This window comes from Pseudophryne corroboree, chromosome 3 (genome assembly GCF_028390025.1).
Source record: "Pseudophryne corroboree isolate aPseCor3 chromosome 3, aPseCor3.hap2, whole genome shotgun sequence".
Classification (NCBI taxonomy): Eukaryota; Metazoa; Chordata; class Amphibia; order Anura; family Myobatrachidae; genus Pseudophryne; species Pseudophryne corroboree.
In genome coordinates this window covers 512397342-512415203 of record NC_086446.1, presented here as the reverse complement: position 1 = coordinate 512415203, position 17862 = coordinate 512397342, and the positions used below count along the sequence as shown (strand labels likewise).

At 44.6% G+C, this 17862-nt stretch overlaps 1 protein-coding gene and 1 long non-coding RNA gene across 2 annotated transcripts in view; one reads left to right on the top strand and one right to left on the bottom strand.

The window, feature by feature from the left end:
- LOC135056203 (uncharacterized) overlaps positions 1 to 13747 on the top strand; it is a 143614-nt gene extending 129867 nt beyond the window's left edge. The window contains exon 3 of the long non-coding RNA XR_010243923.1: positions 13410 to 13747. This is a non-coding gene — a long non-coding RNA (uncharacterized LOC135056203). The remainder of the gene's footprint in view (positions 1 to 13409) is intronic.
- Positions 1 to 17862, bottom strand: part of OGFOD3 (2-oxoglutarate and iron dependent oxygenase domain containing 3) — a 484427-nt gene that overhangs the window by 222248 nt on the left and 244317 nt on the right. The window contains exon 5 of the mRNA XM_063961071.1: positions 11869 to 11933. Coding sequence (XP_063817141.1) covers positions 11869 to 11933 — 65 coding nt within the window. The remainder of the gene's footprint in view (positions 1 to 11868; positions 11934 to 17862) is intronic.

Sequence of the window (17862 nt, the reverse complement as noted above, 5' to 3'; positions counted from 1 at the left end):
GAGACGCCTCGGGCAGCCGCCCAAGAAGAGCCCACCTTCCTAGTAAAATGGGCCTTAACCGAATTTGGTACCGGCAATCCAGCCGTAGAGTGAGCCTGCTGAATCGTATTACAGATCCAGCGAGCAATAGTCTGCTTCGAAGCAGGAGCGCCAATCTTATTGGCCGCATACAGGATAAACAGAGCCTCTGTTTTCCTAATTCTAGCCGTCCTGGCTACATAAATTTTTAAGGCCCTGACTACGTCCAGGGATCTGGAATCCTCCAGGTCACTTGCAGCCACAGGCACCACAATAGGTTGATTCATGTGGAACGAAGAAACCACTTTAGGCAAAAATTGCGGACGTGTCCTCAATTCAGCTCGATCCACATGAAAAATCAAGTAGGGGCTCTTGTGTGACAAAGCCGCCTTATTCTGACACTCGCCTTGCTGATGCTAAGGCCAACAACATGACCACCTTCCAGGTAAGAAATTTAAACTCAACCTTGTTAAGCGGTTCAAACCAGTGTGATTTTAGGAACTGCAACACCACGTTCAGGTCCCATGGTGCCACTGGAGGCACAAAAGGGGGCTGGATGTGCAGCACTCCCTTTACAAACGTCTGGACTTCTGGAAGAGAAGCCAATTCCTTCTGAAAGAAAATCGAGAGGGCCGAAATCTGTACCTTAACAGAGCCTAATTTCAGGCCCATATCCACTCCTGTCTGTAGGAAGTGGAGAAGACGACCCAGATGAAAATCTTCCGTAGGTGCATTCTTGGTCTTACACCAAGACACATACTTTCGCCAGATACGGTGATAATGTTTTATCGTCACCTCCTTTCTAGCCTTTATTAACGTAGGGATGACCTCTTCCGGAATCCCCTTTTTCGCTAGGATTCGGCGTTCAACCGCCATGCCGTCAAACGTAACCGCGGTAAGTCAGGAAACACACAGGGCCCCTGCCGCAACAGGTCTTCCCTCAGAGGAAGAGGCCAGGGATCTCCTGTGAGCATCTCTTGTAGATCCGAGTACCAGGCCCTTCGAGGCCAGTCTGGGACAACGAGTATCGTTCGTACTCTTCTTCGTCTTATGATCCTCAACACTTTTTTGATGAGAGGAAGAGGAGGAAACACGTAGACCGATTTGAACACCCACGGTGTTACCAGAGCGTCCACTGCTATTGCCTGAGGGTCCCGAGACCTGGCGCAGTACCTCTGAAGTTTTTTGTTGAGGTGTGACGCCATCATGTCTATTTGAGGAGTTCCCCAAAGACGTGTTACGTCTGCAAAGACTTCTTGATGAAGTCCCCACTCTCCTGGATGGAGATCGTGTCTGCTGAGGAAGTCTGCTTCCCAGTTGTCCACTCCCGGAATGAAGACAGCTGACAGAGCGCTTACATGATTTTCCGCCCAGCGAAGGATCCTTGTGGCTTCCGCCATCGCGACTCTGCTTCTTGTCCCGCCTTGGCGGTTCACATGAGCCACTGCTGTGACATTGTCTGATTGAATCAGAACCGGTAGGTTTCGAAGAAAACTCTCCGCTTGTCGTAGGCCTTTGTAAATGGCCCTGAGTTCCAACACACTGATGTGTAGACAGGACTCCTGGTCTGACCAAAGACCCTGAAAATGTTTTCCCTGTGTGACCGCTCCCCATCCTCGGAGGCTCGCGTCCGTGGTAACCAGGATCCAATCCTGAATTCCGACCCTCCAGGAGGTGAGCACTTTGCAACCACCACAGGAGGGACACTCTGGTCCCTGGGGACAGAGTTATTTTCCGATGTAAGTGCAGATGGGACCCGGACCACTTGTCCAGAAGGTCCCATTGAAAAGTCCTTGCATGGAACCTGCCGAAGGGAATGGCCTCGTAGGCCGCCACCATTTTCCCCAGAACTCAAGTGCATTGGTGAACCGACACCCTTTTCGGTTTTAGCAGGTCTCTGACCATGTTCTGTATGTCTTGGGCTTTCTCTATTGGGAGGAAGACCTTCATTTGTTCCGTATCCAGTATCATACCTAGGAACGGTAGTCGAGTTGTCGGAATCAACTGTGACTTCGGTAGATTTAGAATCCAACCGTGTTGCTGGAGCACTCTCAACGAGAGCGCCACACTGTTCAGCAATTTCTCCCTTGATCTCGCTTTTATCAGGAGATCGTCCAAGTATGGGATAATTGTGACTCCATGCTTGCGCAGGACCACCATAATTTCCGCCATTATCTTGGTGAAAATCCTTGGGGCCGTGGAGAGTCCAAACGGCAACGTCTGAAATTGGTAATGACAATCCTGTACAGCGAATCTCAGGTATTCCTGATGGGGGGCATATATGGGGACATGAAGGTACGCATCCTTTATGTCCAGAGACACCATAAACTCCCCCTCCTCCATGTTGGCTATTATCGCTCTGAGAGATTCCATTTTGAATTTGAATCTTTTTATGTACAGGTTTAGGGATTTCAGATTCAAAATAGGTCTGACCGAACCGTCCGGTTTCGGGACCACAAATAGGGTTGAATAGTAACCTCTTCCCTGCTGGTGCAGGGGAACCTTGATTATCACTTGCTGTATACACAGTGTTTGAATTGCAGCTAACACTACTTTCCTTTCCGATGTGGAAGCTGGTAGGGCCGATTTGAAAAATCGGCGCGTGGGCACCTCCTCGAATTCCAATTTGTAACCCTGGGAAACTATTTCCAACACCCAGGGATTCAGGTCCGAACTGACCCAGGCCTGACTGAAAAGTCGAAGACGTGCCCCCCCCCCCCCCCGGTGCGGACTCCCTCAGGGGAGCCCCAGCGTCATGCTGTGGGTTTTGGAGCAGCCGGGGAGGACTTTGGTTCCTGGGCACCTGCCGAAGCAGGTGCTCTCTTGCCTCTGCCCTTACCTCTGGCGAGGAAAGAGGATCCCCGACCTCTTTTGGACTTGTGCGACCGAAAGGACTGCATCTGATAGGGTGTTACTTTCTTTTGTTGTTGGGGAATATATGGTAAAAATTTTGATTTACCTGCTGTGGCTGTGGAAACCAGGTCCGTCAGCCCATCCCCAAACAATACATCACCCTTGTAGGGTAGTACTTCCATATGTTTCTTGGAATCCGCATCACCCGTCCATTGGCGAGTCCATAAGGATCTTCTCGCTGAGACAGACATGGCATTGGCCCTAGAAGCTAGCAATCCAATGTCCCTTTGAGCATCCCTCATAAATAAGACTGCGTCTTTAATTTGGGCTAGAGTTAGGAATATAGTACCCTTATCCATATTATCAAATTGATCTGTCAGCTCATCTGTCCAAGCTGCAATTGCGCTACACACCCATGCCGACGCAATTGTCGGTCTTAGCACAGCACCCGTATGAGAATAAATACACTTTAAGGCAGTTTCTTGCCTGCGATCTGCAGGGTCCTTAAGGGCTGCTGTGTCAGGAGACGGTAGCGCCACTTTCTTGGACAAGCGCGTCAGGGCTTTGTCCACAGTGGGGGGTGATTCCCAAATCTCCCTGTCCTGCTTAGGGAAAGGGTATGCCATATAAATTCTTTTGGGGATCTGCGGTCTCTTATCCGAAGTCTCCCAAGCTTTTCCAAAGAATTCATTTACTTCATGAGATGTGGGAAAGTTAATAATCTGTTTCTTTTCCTTAAACATGTGTACCCTTGTGTCGGGGACAGAGGGTTCATCCACAATATGCAACACATCCCTTATTGCCACAATCATACACTGAATGGTTTTAGTCACCCTAGGGTGCAATTTTACTTCGTCATAGTCGACACTGGAATCAGAATCCGTGTCGGTAGTAGTGTCTTGTGTTAAGGGACGCTTTTGAGACCCCGACGGGCCCTGTGAGTCGGTCCAATCTGAGGATAACCCCCTGATATCCCCCCTAAATCAGCCTTATCAAGCCTTTTATGTAAAGATGCCACACTTGCATTCAACATATGCCACATGTCCATCCAATCTGGAGTCGGCACAACCAACGGGGACACACCACTCATTTGCTCCACCTCCTCCTTGGAAAAGCCTTCCACTTCAGACATGTCGACACCACGTACCGACACCCCACACACACAGGGATTAACCTATAAGGGGACAAAACCCCAACCAGGCCCTTAGGAGAGACAGAGAGAGAGTATGCCAGCACACACCCAGCGCTTAATAACACTGGAAAAATATGACCAGATAGCGCTTTTATATATATATATATAAAATGACCAGATTCCCACTCACTGCGCTCAAAATGCCCCCCTCCTCTTTTTTCCAGCCTGAATGTTCAGCAGGGGAGAGACCAGGGAGCCAGCGTTTTCCTCATGCAGCTTCTGTGGAGAAAATGGCGCTGGTTAGTGTTGGGGATCAAGCTCCGCCCACCCGACGGCGGGCTTCGGTCCCGGTGATTTTTTTATAGAAAATGGCGGAATATCGTAGAATTACCGCTCAGCAGCCTAATCTACCTTGTCAGTGCCCAAATGTGAGGTTTATTGCTGCCCAGGGCGCCCCCCCCCCCCCCTGTGCCCTGCACCCTTCAGTGCTGCTCTGTGTGTGTGAATGGGAGCAATGGCGCACAGCTTACCGATCCGCGCCTTACCTCATGAAGATCTGATGTCTTCTGCCGCCTAAGATGTCTTCTGCCTTCTCTATCCGGCTTCTATCTTCGGCATCTGTGAGGAGGACGGCGGCGCGGCTCCGGGACGAACCCCAGGTGAGACCTGTGTTCAGACTCCCTCTGGAGCTAATGGTGTCCAGTAGCCTTAGAAACAGAGCCCAACTTGACAAGCCAGCTCTGCTTCTCTCTCCTCGGTCCCACGATGCAGGGAGCCTGTTGCCAACAGGACTCCCTGAAAATAAAAAACCTAACAAAATTCTTTTTCCACAGAAAACTCTGGAGAGCTCTCTGCAGTGCACCCATTCTCCTCTGGGCACAAGATCTAACTGAGGTCTGGAGGAGGGGCATAGAGGGAGGAGCCAGTGCACACCCATAGTCAAAGTTCTTTTTAGGTGCCCTATCTCCAGCGGAGCCCATCTATACACCCCCATGGTCCTTACGGAGTCCCCAGCATCCTCTAGGACGTAAGAGAAAATGCATTTTAAAATGGACTGGACAGTATTCTAGCTAAAAAAGGCATCTAAGGCAATAGCATTTAATAGATTGACATTATGTATATGGGAGTGATAGGAAATATCCTTGTCATAGGTACGAAACCATTATTTTGGCTGGTGCATTATAATATGCACTGCTTAATACGGATACAGGTTGAACCCGATGGGCATTTTGCCTCTCTTCAACCTCACTAACTATGTAACTATGCAAAGCAGGTGACCAATTTATTCATTTATTTTTATACACTACTGTCCTGTCTGCCAGAGATCAGCCATGGCTGCAGCAGCTCCGCTCTGTACACAGCGAGTCACTCACACTGACAGGATGGCCGCTGGCAGGCATGGGGAGCAGCTCCTCTCTGTTATCGTGGCCCGACTCGAGTGGTATCAGCACTGTCTTGGGTCCTGAATCCCCACAGTATTTCCACTGCGGCCATGTGAGGTGACCTCTCTGTAGCAGGTAGGCTATAATAAATTATGCTCTTTGTACAGCATGAGTGCGGGCAGCGAGGGAGAAGGGGGGGGGGGCATTTGAGGCGAGGCATGATGGCATTTGTGCTGCTGCCTATGGAGGGCAGGGGGTGCTTGAGTGGTCATGGTGGCTCAGCTGTGCTGTCTGTCTATGGGGGGAAGGGGGGGTGAAAAGATCTCCATGATTGTAGCACGCTCTCTCTCTTTCCATGTAGCTTTCTCTCTCTCCCCATGTACAGTAGCTCTCTTTCTCCATGTAGCACGCACTTTCTCCTTTCCATCTCTCTCGCCATGTCCGTCTCGTCATCGGTCTATTGCTCTCGCCGTGTCTCTCTCTCTCACTCTCGCCATCTCCCTATCGCTCTCGCCATCCCGCTCTCTCTCACCATGTCTCTTCCAAGCCATCTCTCTCCCTCCCGTGGCTCTCTCTGTCTCGCCTTGTCTCTCTTTCTCATGTCCCTTCTCTCTCTCACCATGGGGTCAATTCAATTCGATGACTAGTTGCCAATTCCACTAGTTTACTTAAGTTTTGTCGACAATTGGAATTCCCACTAATTCAATTCTCGCTAATGTGACTGTTTAGTCGGTGATGTTCAGTTGTAGTCGGCGATGTATATACAATTCCCGACAATTTGTTCTCCCTATAGGTTATAATGGTCAGACCAATTCAATGAACTCGCGGGTGGGGAGAGCGTTCGAATCCCGACAATTTTAGACTTAAACTCTCCCTTTTTTTCTCTCATCCTCCAAGGGGTGAGAGTTTACAAATGTTTGTTTTGAATTTAATACTAAGTTATTACAAATGGTGTAAATAGGTTTAATTTTTCAATCCAACATATTTATATTCCAACTGGCTAGTTTAGCAAGTGGTTTGTCCCTCTCCCTTCTTAGTTGTTTCAACTAACATATCTTGCTGCAATAGAGGATTTTATCTGAAGGAGGAAGGACAGCATGCACCTGACTGGAGTTTGAAGAGGACGCCGATCAAATCTTATCGTATAGTACATGATTACACAACTAGGACAACGATGTGTTTTGTGCCGCAGCGCAAACAACATTGCAGCGGGGCAGTTATGTCAGAGAATGCTGGTTCTCCCTACAAAACAGCAGGTTTAAGTTGCGAGAACCGGCATTCTCTGATTTACAGAGTGCTAAATTGATTAGCAGCGGGAGACCCTATTGGCACTATTCAATCCGTGCTGAATTGAATTTGCCCCCATGTCTCTTTCCCTCTCTTCCACCCTTCATAGTTGCACATACTATATCTGAAAATCACCCCCCTCCCCCCTAAAATTCCTGCGTTTGCCCCTGAGGCTGGATGTAATATGTAATGCAGGACAGTGGGGACACTCACCAAAACCTACAAGCGATGAAAGCAGGTGGCGTTCTCACAGTCCCAGGAGTCATCAGCTTGTGAAAAGAAACAGGCACCACAATAACCAGCACGTTTAAAGGCACCAGCAGTGGAGTCAGAGCACTCACAATCCCTGGGATGCAAGGGGAGCAGGCAGGAGACCAGCACGCCTCTTGCTGCTTATGATATAAACATTGGGGTGACTGGTAGAGAATCCCCCCTCCTCCCTCCTGTCCTCAATTAGGTGTGGACGCATTAACACCTACGAGATTTATAGAATATTCTCTTGTTCATACAAGCCTTTCACAGAAAGGTAGCAAGAGATAGGAGACAGACAGATTTAAATGTCCTGATAAAACTGCAGGGGTTTATGAAGAACAGGTCATATAATAAATAAAAGTCGCAGTACACCCTTTTGTTTCAAAAACTGTGCAGGAAATGGGAAAACTGAATACTCCAGTAAGGTATGGGTGAGGTGTGCTATCTTTTAGAGCAAGTACCGATCATGGGCGCCATCTTGAAATCGGCCATCTTGAATCTAAGTCAGTTTTTTCAAATGGAAAGGGGGTCGTGTAACATGTCAAACAATATCAGAATTGTATTGCTGCAAACATATTTGAAATAGCAATTATGGTTCAAAAGTTACAACACTTTTTTGTTGGAATTACAGGCTGAACTGTTCTCCATAAAGTCCACTAAAAAGAAAGGCGCCTGTGATAGAACCTGTGTTGAGATGCTATTTGCTGCTCTCAGAATAGGGTATTAGCGTCCCTATATAAAGTGAACAAGCAAAAAAGGAAAAAGAGAGCGCAAATAGACTTGAATTATTCCATATTTATTATATCTAAAATTGCACATACACCAAAATTTAATTTAAACTATACCAATTGGCAAATAGATTTAAAACAACTTAGCACTTTAAAAATATATTTCATAGCATAGGATCCCTAACACTCGAATATCCTTATGGTTCCACTCAAGTAATACCCTACTGATTACCAGATAGTTTTCACTGGTGTCCTTTAGTGAAATCAGTGTAGAAAGAGTCCAAGAATGGTGAAAGACCCTTATTTATATCCACCAGTCACGTCCTGTGTGATAATACATGTATTTATACCGTAATCATGGTTATTGTTTCTTTTAAGAAAGAATTGAAACAGTTAATGTAGCAAATATACTGATACTTCAGGTAGCTAAAAGTCAGTTTTGCTTTACAAACTGACTTTTAGCTACCTGAAGTATCAGTATATTTGCTACATTAACGGTTTCAATTCTTTCTTAAAAGAAACAATAACCATTATTACGGTATAAATACATATTTTTAAAGTGCTAAGTTGTTTTAAATCCATTTGCCAATTGGTATAGTTTAAATTAAATTTTGGTGTATGTGCAATTTTAGATATAATAAATATGGAATAATTCAAGTCTATTTGCGCTCTCTTTTTCCTTTTTTGCTTGTTCTCCATAAAGGACAGTCATTTAATGTGTTCAACATGGTATCCCTCTTGGTCAACACAAATTTGATGGCGCTGGATCCAATCGTTATGCACTCGCAGAAGGATTTCCGTAGAAATGCTGGCAGACGCTTCTTCAATGCGTTGCTGGAGATGATGTCTGTTTCTTATTTTCTCTGCATACACGAGTTGCTTTAAATGACCCCACAGACAAAAGTCAAGTGGTGTGAGGTCAGGTGATCTGGGTGGCCATTCCACAGAACCACGTCGGCCAATCCAATGCAATGGGTGTAGTATGAGTGGCCAGTGGCCGTGATCCCGGGGGCCAGTATACTGGCGCCGGGATCCCGACCGCTGGCCTACCGACAGCGGGGCGAGCGCTAATGAGCCCCTTGCGGGCACGGTATTTATTCTCCCTCCAGGGGGGTCGTGGAGAATATGTGTCGGGATCCTGGCGCCGGTATGCTGGTCGCCGGGATCCTGGCCCGCGGTATACTGAAGACCACCCAATCCAATGACCAGGAAATTAACCATCTAACCACTGACGAACAACTGCTCCGTAGTGTGGTGGAGCCCCATCCTGTTGAAAGTAACAGGGGAAACTGCCAACTTCATTCAGAACTGAGGGGAACACCACTTCTTGTAGCATTTCGAAGTAGCGTTGTACATTTAGGTTCTGGTCTGAGAAATGGGTCCAAAAGCATGGGTACCCCATATCCCACACCACACCATAACCTTTATGTTACCAACAACCTTGGAAGGTTCCATCCAGTATGGATAATGGTCACTCCAGTACCTGTGTCCGAATTTGAGTTGACCAAGAGGGACAACATGTTGAACACATTAAATTACTGTCCTTTATGGAGAACAATTCAGCCAGTAATTCCAACAAAAAAAGTATGGTAACTTCTGAACCATAACTGCTATTTCAAATGTTTGCAGCAATAATCTTTTTAGCAAATTCTGATGTTGTCTGACATGTTACACTGCCCCCTTTCTATTTGAAAAAACTGACTTAGCTTCAAGGTGGCCCATGTGCGGTTCATACCCTAAAAGATAGCCCACCTCACCCATACCTTACTGGAGTATTCAGTTTTCCCATTTCCTGCACAGTTTTTGAAACAAAAGGGTGTACTGCGACTTTTGAATCACCCTGTTTAAGTGCATATACAGACTTTACTTGCATCCTAAAAACTTTCGAAATACATGGCATACTAAGAAACCAACAGCAAAATATTGTGTCCCTTTATGCACCATCCATTTGCCATTATACAAAAAAAGCACTGTTTCTGTAAAAATTCCTTGTGGACATACACATTCCGTTTTGTTTTTATTTAACCACAAATGTACACTACGGATACATGTGAACTCATGTACAGCACCTTAGGAATGTACAAATCCATAACAACAAGGCAAATAGTCAATAATCTTTAACAACCCATTAAAAATGTGTTACTGAACAGCATTTCTTCCCTTGCTGAAAGACAAAATGCAACACACATTATAGGTCTTGTTCATGTTTAAGCGAATATCATCAGAAACAAAAAGCACCCAAATCATCAGTCTGTATGTCTCACAGGAACTAGACTATGCCACGTTAATTAGATAAGTTAGAGGGTTTTTTTTAGATAGATTCCACTTTACCTCATGTTGGTTAAGCACACTAAATAATTGTCTACAGTGTAACTGACAGTGCCAGCTCTAGTACCAGTGGAGTCATCCAATGACAATGAGAAGAGGGTCATCCAGAAAGCATAAACTACCCTTCTCCATTTTCTCCTAGCAACATTACAGTGTTAGATCAACAACTTTAACTATACAAAAGTTACAAGATCGGAAGTACAGCAATGATATTTTAGTTCCATATACTTTTCCCATTAGGAAGTTATAATTGACATAATATAAAATGAAAGTCAGACTTTTTAACCAATTGCATAGAAAATCATTAGTTGACTACACAAGGTAGCCAAAAAAAAAGAACAGACAGGAGAAATATCGGTTAAAGAATATTACTGAAGAAGTTTTAACCAGCACAACCGAAGATCTGCTCATTGAGGGAGCACAACCACTCAGAGAATACTCCCAGTACCAGAGTAAAAGTCGGTCCTGGCCATTATCATTCTCTCACCCTCCACAGATTTATTGCAGGCAGGGAAATTAAGGACTGGGTGGGAAAAGCTGACACCTGGAATTCCTAATGAGAAAATGACTGATTTTGCAGGCTAGCCGTGCTATTCTCTAAGTGAACAGCACAATTTATCTTCTGTATCTGAGAAAAATTCATTCATACAAGATATTATTATGGAATAATTGGCAATAAATCACTGTGGAGCGTTAGTAACAAAGTATAACACAAAGTAACTGTATTGAAACTATGGCCTCAGGATTGGGGGTGTAGTGAGTAGCAGAGGTCAGATGTTCCCAGCATTATAATGGTCGGAAAGAAGAGAAAGAGAGAGTGATATGTACCATAAGAATTAAATGAATGGAGAGAAACAAGAGTAAGACAGCACTGAATAGTAGAAAATGAAAGACACAGTGAAATACAATGTTAAGTTGGATGCACTTGCAGCTGGCCAAAGAGAATAGTGATCGAAGCAAGAGATGGGGGAAAGTGAAAGTAGTAAGAGAGGAAAGTGAAAGGAGTACTGTGGGGGAGAAATGTGAAAGTAGTAACTGGGAAATGTAAAAGAAGCATAAAAAAAAAGTAAAAGGCATATTACAAGAGGAAAGTGAAAGGAGCACTGTGGGAGAGAAATGTGAAAGTATAAAGAGGTAACAGTAGAAGAAACATAAGAGGAAAGTGAAAGGTATATTAGAGAGGGGAAACGGAAAGGGATAATAGAAATAGTAAACTCAAAGGCATAAGAGAGAAGGGGAAGTAAAAGACAAAGAAATTGTAGAAGCAAAAGTTACTGTCCAACACTGCAAAAAAATCTATGACGAGACGTGTACATGTGAACAGCATTTATTATTGTTTTACAGCCATTTCCAAAGTAAAAACTCCAATCACAATTCTATATAAGTGATGAGAGAATTGCACATCTCAGTGCTTTGACACTTGTGTCAGTTGCAGCTGATTGGGCTGTAAACGCATGCACTAACTTAAATTACTGGAAGCGTGGAGATTCAAAATGAACAGATATTATTATAACAGGTATTTAAAGAAAGACATATGGTACAGTAGAGAGAGAAGCAATGGCAATGCCTTCTTCACTAACAAAACTGATAAGAACACTGAAATTAGCCTGACTAGTCAGCGGGGGAAGGCGAGAAAAGGCTAGAGACAAAATGAAATATAAATAAAACTAAATCACATGCAGTGGAGGAAGAAAATGAAAGAGAAAGCGTTAGAAAATAGCTAAGGGGTGGAGAGAAAGAATATATATATATATATATATATATATGTATATATATATATAAGTATTGAAGACTGATTTAAATAACAGTGTAACAATATGTATGAGTGGGATTCAAAGAAAGCTTGTGAATCTCAGAAGAAAAGTCAAAGTTGGACTAAATTTCTTACCGATACATATTTACAAAATTCCTTCCCATTGATAGTGCTCCAGAGTGCAGGTCTAAAATAGAAGCCTGGAAACACAAAGAGAAAATTGCTTAATACAGGACATAACACTTAGCTCCAGTTAGAGATAAACGTGTTATGCACAATGGGCGGGATGTAATGCCGTCCAAGTTTGGACGGTAACCCGCACCTCCGGCCAACTCGGACGGCATTACAACCCGCCTCATATTATTTACTGTACTCTAACACACCAGCTACCATCAGTGTTAGAGTACACTCATGGTAGCAGGTCCTGATTTAGAGACGCAAGTAAATGCATGTCTACAGCATTACTTGCTTTTCACATAACACGTGCACAACTACTTGTTTATTTTAGTATGGAACAATTGGACAATGTGGATCTGGAGTTGATTTAAAGTTGCACATACTGTATATTAAGATTTATGTACCTGAATAACGATGGGGAAACGTATGTGTGTAGACATATATATTAGTACATGTGCAAATGGTAAAGTCTAAGGCCATTCCATTTAAGCATATTTATTTATTAGCAGTTTCTTATATAGCGCAGCATATTCCGTTGCGCTTTACAATTAGAACAACAGTTATAGAACAAAACAGGGCAAAGACAGACATAGCGGTAGGAAGGCCCTGCTCGCAAGCTTACAAAACAGTATTGTTCTCTCAAAGTCTATGTTAAACATCTTCTTTGTGCTATGTGCTTTGTTGAACTACATACCAGAACAACCATATAAAAAAGAATAAAAAAAGAAAGATCAGCTACCATAATAAAAAATGTTATCACTAAAGCAAAGTATGAAGATTTCAAGAATGACTCCAAACAAAACCAAAACTGGCATTAAGGCATATAAGAAATAATGTAAGGTTAACCAGGATCTTTTATTTGAAAACTTGTTATACAGTAAGTCCTGACAAACAGAAAGGAAAATGGTATTACTGCTATATGGTGATTTGTACTTGGACATTACCAAATGTTTCTTCCCTCACTCCCTCTCGACCAACATGAATGACCATACTGATCTTGTACATAACATCTCAGTCTCACATAATGTAGGTTTTGCTCCTTAACTGCTCTTAAATGTCAAGAAAAACAATTTTCAAGGATCAGACATTAGTAGCAACAACATTCAAGTAAGTTGCCTGTTTAAGAAGGACAAACAAACAGATAAATGAGTGCAAAATTAATATCTTAGAAGTCTATTATGAAAGATCAAATCATCTTTTTAAAATAAAGCAATGGTAAGCATATTCCAGTTAATAAAACAGAGGTCTCAGAGTTTTAATCAAAAATGATTGCTTGGTAAAAAAAAATGTGCACATATTGCTTAATTAAACTAAATTCTTGTGGGAATTTTTTAAGGTTTCACATGAATAAAATCTGCACCTGAGAACATCTTTGTATAGGGCTGCTGAGAATATATGTTAGTAGTCTATATGTTTACATCTGCTGTACAGTTTATAATATTAAAGTCAGCTGTATAATCTGCATATATGTATTTTTTTTGTTCCTGATTATATCACAGAGACATTCACAGAAATAAAGTGCTAAGAAGGGCTGGCCGTGAGAAGTGGCAACAACACTAAGCTGCCCAGCAAAATACTTAATGGAAAAGCATTTCCATTACTAATCACAAGACACCTGGAAAATGAGAGTAAAATAATTCACAGCTGCTTAAACCCTTTTCAATTAGCTAGTTATCCAGTCATGGCGAAGGAGGAACAAGCAAGAACAGGAGCCTTGCAAAAGAAAACAAAATTAAAGTGCGACAGGAAGACAAATGAGCATAAATATAACAGGGCAATAATAACAATATTTGAATGAAATGTGCCTTAGCCTCTTGAGTGTTGTGAAAAGAAAGAAAGGTGGGTATATGTTGGGATGTTACATAATTAAATATTATGTCCAAAATTGGAAACTAAAATTAATGGTGTTCAAGAGGAAATTTTTTTTTTTTTTTTACAAATAGAAGCCAAGAAAATAACATTAAGAAGTTATAGTATAATAATATATGGTTATATTATAAATAATGAATGTCACTATCATATCTGGCTAAGTGATTGCATTTTAATGTACATTTTCAACAACTTATCTTTTGCATCTATCTATCCAGATAGGTAGATAGATAGATAGATAGATAGATAGATAGATAGATAGATAGATAGATAGATAGATAGATGTGTATATATCTTCTCTGCGGTTCTGACCACCTTTTGGAGCCTGCATCTGTCCCTCGCGCTGGCGGAGCTGTACCATACGAGTATCGAGGAGCACAGTACCAACTCCACAATTGCGGAGTAGAAGAGGAGCAGAAGCTTCTGTGGGAAGCTGAACTTCCTTAGTTGCCTGAGGAAGAACAACCTCTGCTGCGCTTTCCCAACAGTGGCGTCAGCGTTGGACCAACATTTAAGGTCCTGGGAGATTGTGGTCCCTAGAAACTTGAAGGAGTCCACACTGTCAGCAATCATTAGCGGAGGTGCACTAGATGACTTCTTCCTGAAGTCCACTATCATCTCGACAGTTTTGAGGGGGTTGAGCTCAAGGTTGTTATGGATGCACCACTGGGCCAACTGGTCTACTTCCCGTCTATAGGCCGATTCGTCCCCGTCCTTGATGAGGCCGATGACGGTGGCGTCATCGGCGAATTTGATGATCTTTACTGATTGCGCCTCTGAGGTACAGTCATTTGTGTACAGGGAGAAGAGCAGGGGTGAAAGGACACAGCCCTGAGGGGCCCCTGTACTAATGGACCGCGCTTGAGAGGTGAATTCCCCCGCTTTCACCACCTGTGTCCTATCTGTCAGGAAGTCTACTATCCAGGAACAGGTAGCTTCTGGGACCCCTAGGCGAAGTAATTTGGGGTGGAGGATGCTGGGGACGATCGTATTGAAGGCCGAGCTGAAATCGACAAACAGGACCCTCGCACAGGTACCGGGAATGTCTAGGTGCTGTAGAATGTAGTGCAGGCCCAGGTTGACTGCATCCTCGACACACCGATTTGATCAATAGGCGAACTGCAGGGGGTCCAAAACCAGACGCTCAAACGTTTTCATGACCACAGACGTCAGTGCTATCGGCCTGTAGTCGTTCAGGTTCGTGATAGAGGGTTTCTTGGGGACAGGGACGATAGTAGACCTTTTGAGGCAGGAAGGGACTTTCTGTAGCTCCAGCGATTTGTTGAAGATCTTGGTGAATATGGGGGCGAGCTGACCGCACATGCTCTTAGGGCAGATGGTGACACTCCGTCAGGACCCAGAGCTTTCCTGGGTTTGGCCCTTTTGAACAATGCCTCCACCTCTTCTTGGGTGACTTGCAGTGCCTGGGGTTGGCCTTCGGTGTTCGGGGAATCGTAGTGGTGATTGTTTGGGTTGCAGGACTTCTTTTGCGAACCTGCAATAAAAGTGGTTCAGTTCGTCTGCTAGGTCTTGGTGCATGGTGGTGGACTTCGATGTTTTCCTATAGTTGGTTATGGATTGCATTCCTTTCCATACAGATACGGGGTCATTGGTGGAGATATCGTTTGTTGGCTTGTCCGAGAACCGCTTTTTTGCTAGCCTGATTGCTTTAGTCAGAGAGTTCCTAGTACGGGTGTATAGTGCTCTGTCACTGCTGCTATAGGCCTCCTCTTTGGCCCGACGAAGTTGCCTGAGCTGGGCGTTGAACCAGGGCTTGTTATTGTTGTAAATGCGGTAAGTCTTGGTAGGTACACACATGTCCTCGCAGTAGCTGATGTAGGATGTGACAGTGTCTGTTAGGTCGTTCAGGTCGGTTGCCGAGGCTTCAAAGACACCCCATTCCGTGCAGTCAAAGCAGGCCTGGAGCTTCATCTTGGCCTCATTGGTCCATTTCTTAACAGTCTTGACGACAGGCTTAACCGCTCTCAGCTTCGGTGTATAGGTAGCGAGTAGGTGGACGAGGCAGTAGTCAGATAGGCCGAGTGCAGCACGCGGGATAGACCGGAAGGCAGACTTGAGGGTAGTGTAGCAGTGATCAAGGGTGCGCCCTTCTTTAGTGGGACACATGACTTGTTGTTTGTACTTCGGTAGCTCCTTGCTCAGGTTAGTTCTGTTGAAGTCACCCAGTACTATAAGCAGAGAGTCTGGGTGTTTTTGTTCTATGTCAGATATGCATACGGCCAGGTGGTGCAGGGCTTCGTTCGCACAGGCGAGGGGGGGATGTACACTCCCACAAGGACAATTGAGGCAAATTCCCGGGGGGAATAGAAGGGGTTGCAGTTGATACTCAGCATCTCCAAGTGAGGGCTACATGATTTGCCTATGATCGTGACATTGGTGCACATCTGTCGTTGATGTAGAAGCAGATGCCACCACCCTTCGTTTTTCCTGAGAGAACCTTGGAGCGATCGGCCCTGAAGAGACTGAAGCCCGGCAGAGACATCGGGCTGTCCGCAATATGGTCGTCAAGCCACGTCTCCGTAAAGCAGAGGACGGACAACCCGGTAATGCCTGACCCTGCGCTGCCCAGAAGGAGGGACAATTCGTCGAACTTGTTTGCCAGTGAGCGCACATTCGAAAGCAGGATCGCGGGAAGTGCAGACTGGTGCCCTCGCCGCTGCCACCTCACTAGGGCACCTGCGCGACAGCCCCTCCTCTGAGCCCAGGTCCTTCTACTAGGGCCGACATGAGGGCCTCCATCATTCTCTTTCCGGGTCCGGCGATCCACCCGCCAGTCGCCACCCGGGCTGCGGGGCGCGGCCGCTCGGTCATCTACATCGGTGTCCACGACGTCTGCATCCTTGCCACACAGGGCAGTGAGGGCTGCAAGGGCCGCTGATCTGCCCGCCGACGGGCCCGAACGTGTGGTAAGCACCTCAGGAGCGCTTCCCTGCTGTATTTGGTCACCGGTGGGGTAGACAAGGGCTATAACGTAAATACATTAAATAAACAGACCAGCGCTATAATGTACAGTGCCTTGCTAAAGTATTCACCCCCTTTGCATTTTTCATGTTTTGTTGGCTCACAACCTGGAATTGAAATGATTTGTTTGAAGGTTTGCATCAATTCATCCACAGAACATGCCTACAACTTTGAAGATGTTTTGTTTTTTATTGTGAAGCAAACAACAAATAGGACAAAATAACAGAAAACTTCAGCGTGTATAATTATTCACCCCCCTAAAGTCAGTACTTTGTAGAGACACCTCTTGCTGCAATTACAGCTGCAAGTCGCTTTGGATAAGTCTCTATGAGCTTGCCACATCTTGCCACTGGGATTTTTGCCCATTGCTCAGGGCAAAACTGCTCCAGCTCCTTCATATTGGATGGTTTCCGCTTGTGAACAGCAATCTTCAAGTCTGACCACAGATTCTCAATTGGATTGAGATCTGGGCTTTGACTAGGCCATTCCAACACATTTAAATGTTTCCCCTCAAACCACTCGAGTGTTGCTTTAGCAGTATGCTTTGGGTCATTGTCCTGCTGGAAGGTGAACCTCCGTCCCAGTCTCAAATCAGACAGACAGACTGAAACAGATTTTTCTCAAGAATATCCCAGTATTTAGCACCATCCATCTTTCCCTCGACTCAAAACAGTTTACCAGTCCCTGTGCTGAAAAACATCTCCACAGCATGATGCTGCCACCACCATGTTTCACTGTGGAGATGGTGTTCTTGGGGTGGTGGGATGTGTTGGGTTTGCGCCAGACATAGCGTTTTCCTTGGTGGACAAAAAGTTCAATTTAGTCTCATCTGACCAGAGCACCTTCCTCCATACATTTGGGGAGTCGTCCACATGCCTTTTGGCAAACTAAAAATGTGCCTTCTTATTTTTAACACTAAGGGGTAGATTTACTAAGATGGGAGTTCTATTTAAGATGGGATGTTGCTCATAGCAACCAATCAGTTTCTACTTCTCATTTATCTAGCACCTTCTAGAACATAATACCTGGAATCTGATTGGTTGCTATGGCAACATCCCATCTTAAATAGAACTCCCATCTTAGCAAATTTACCCCTAAGTA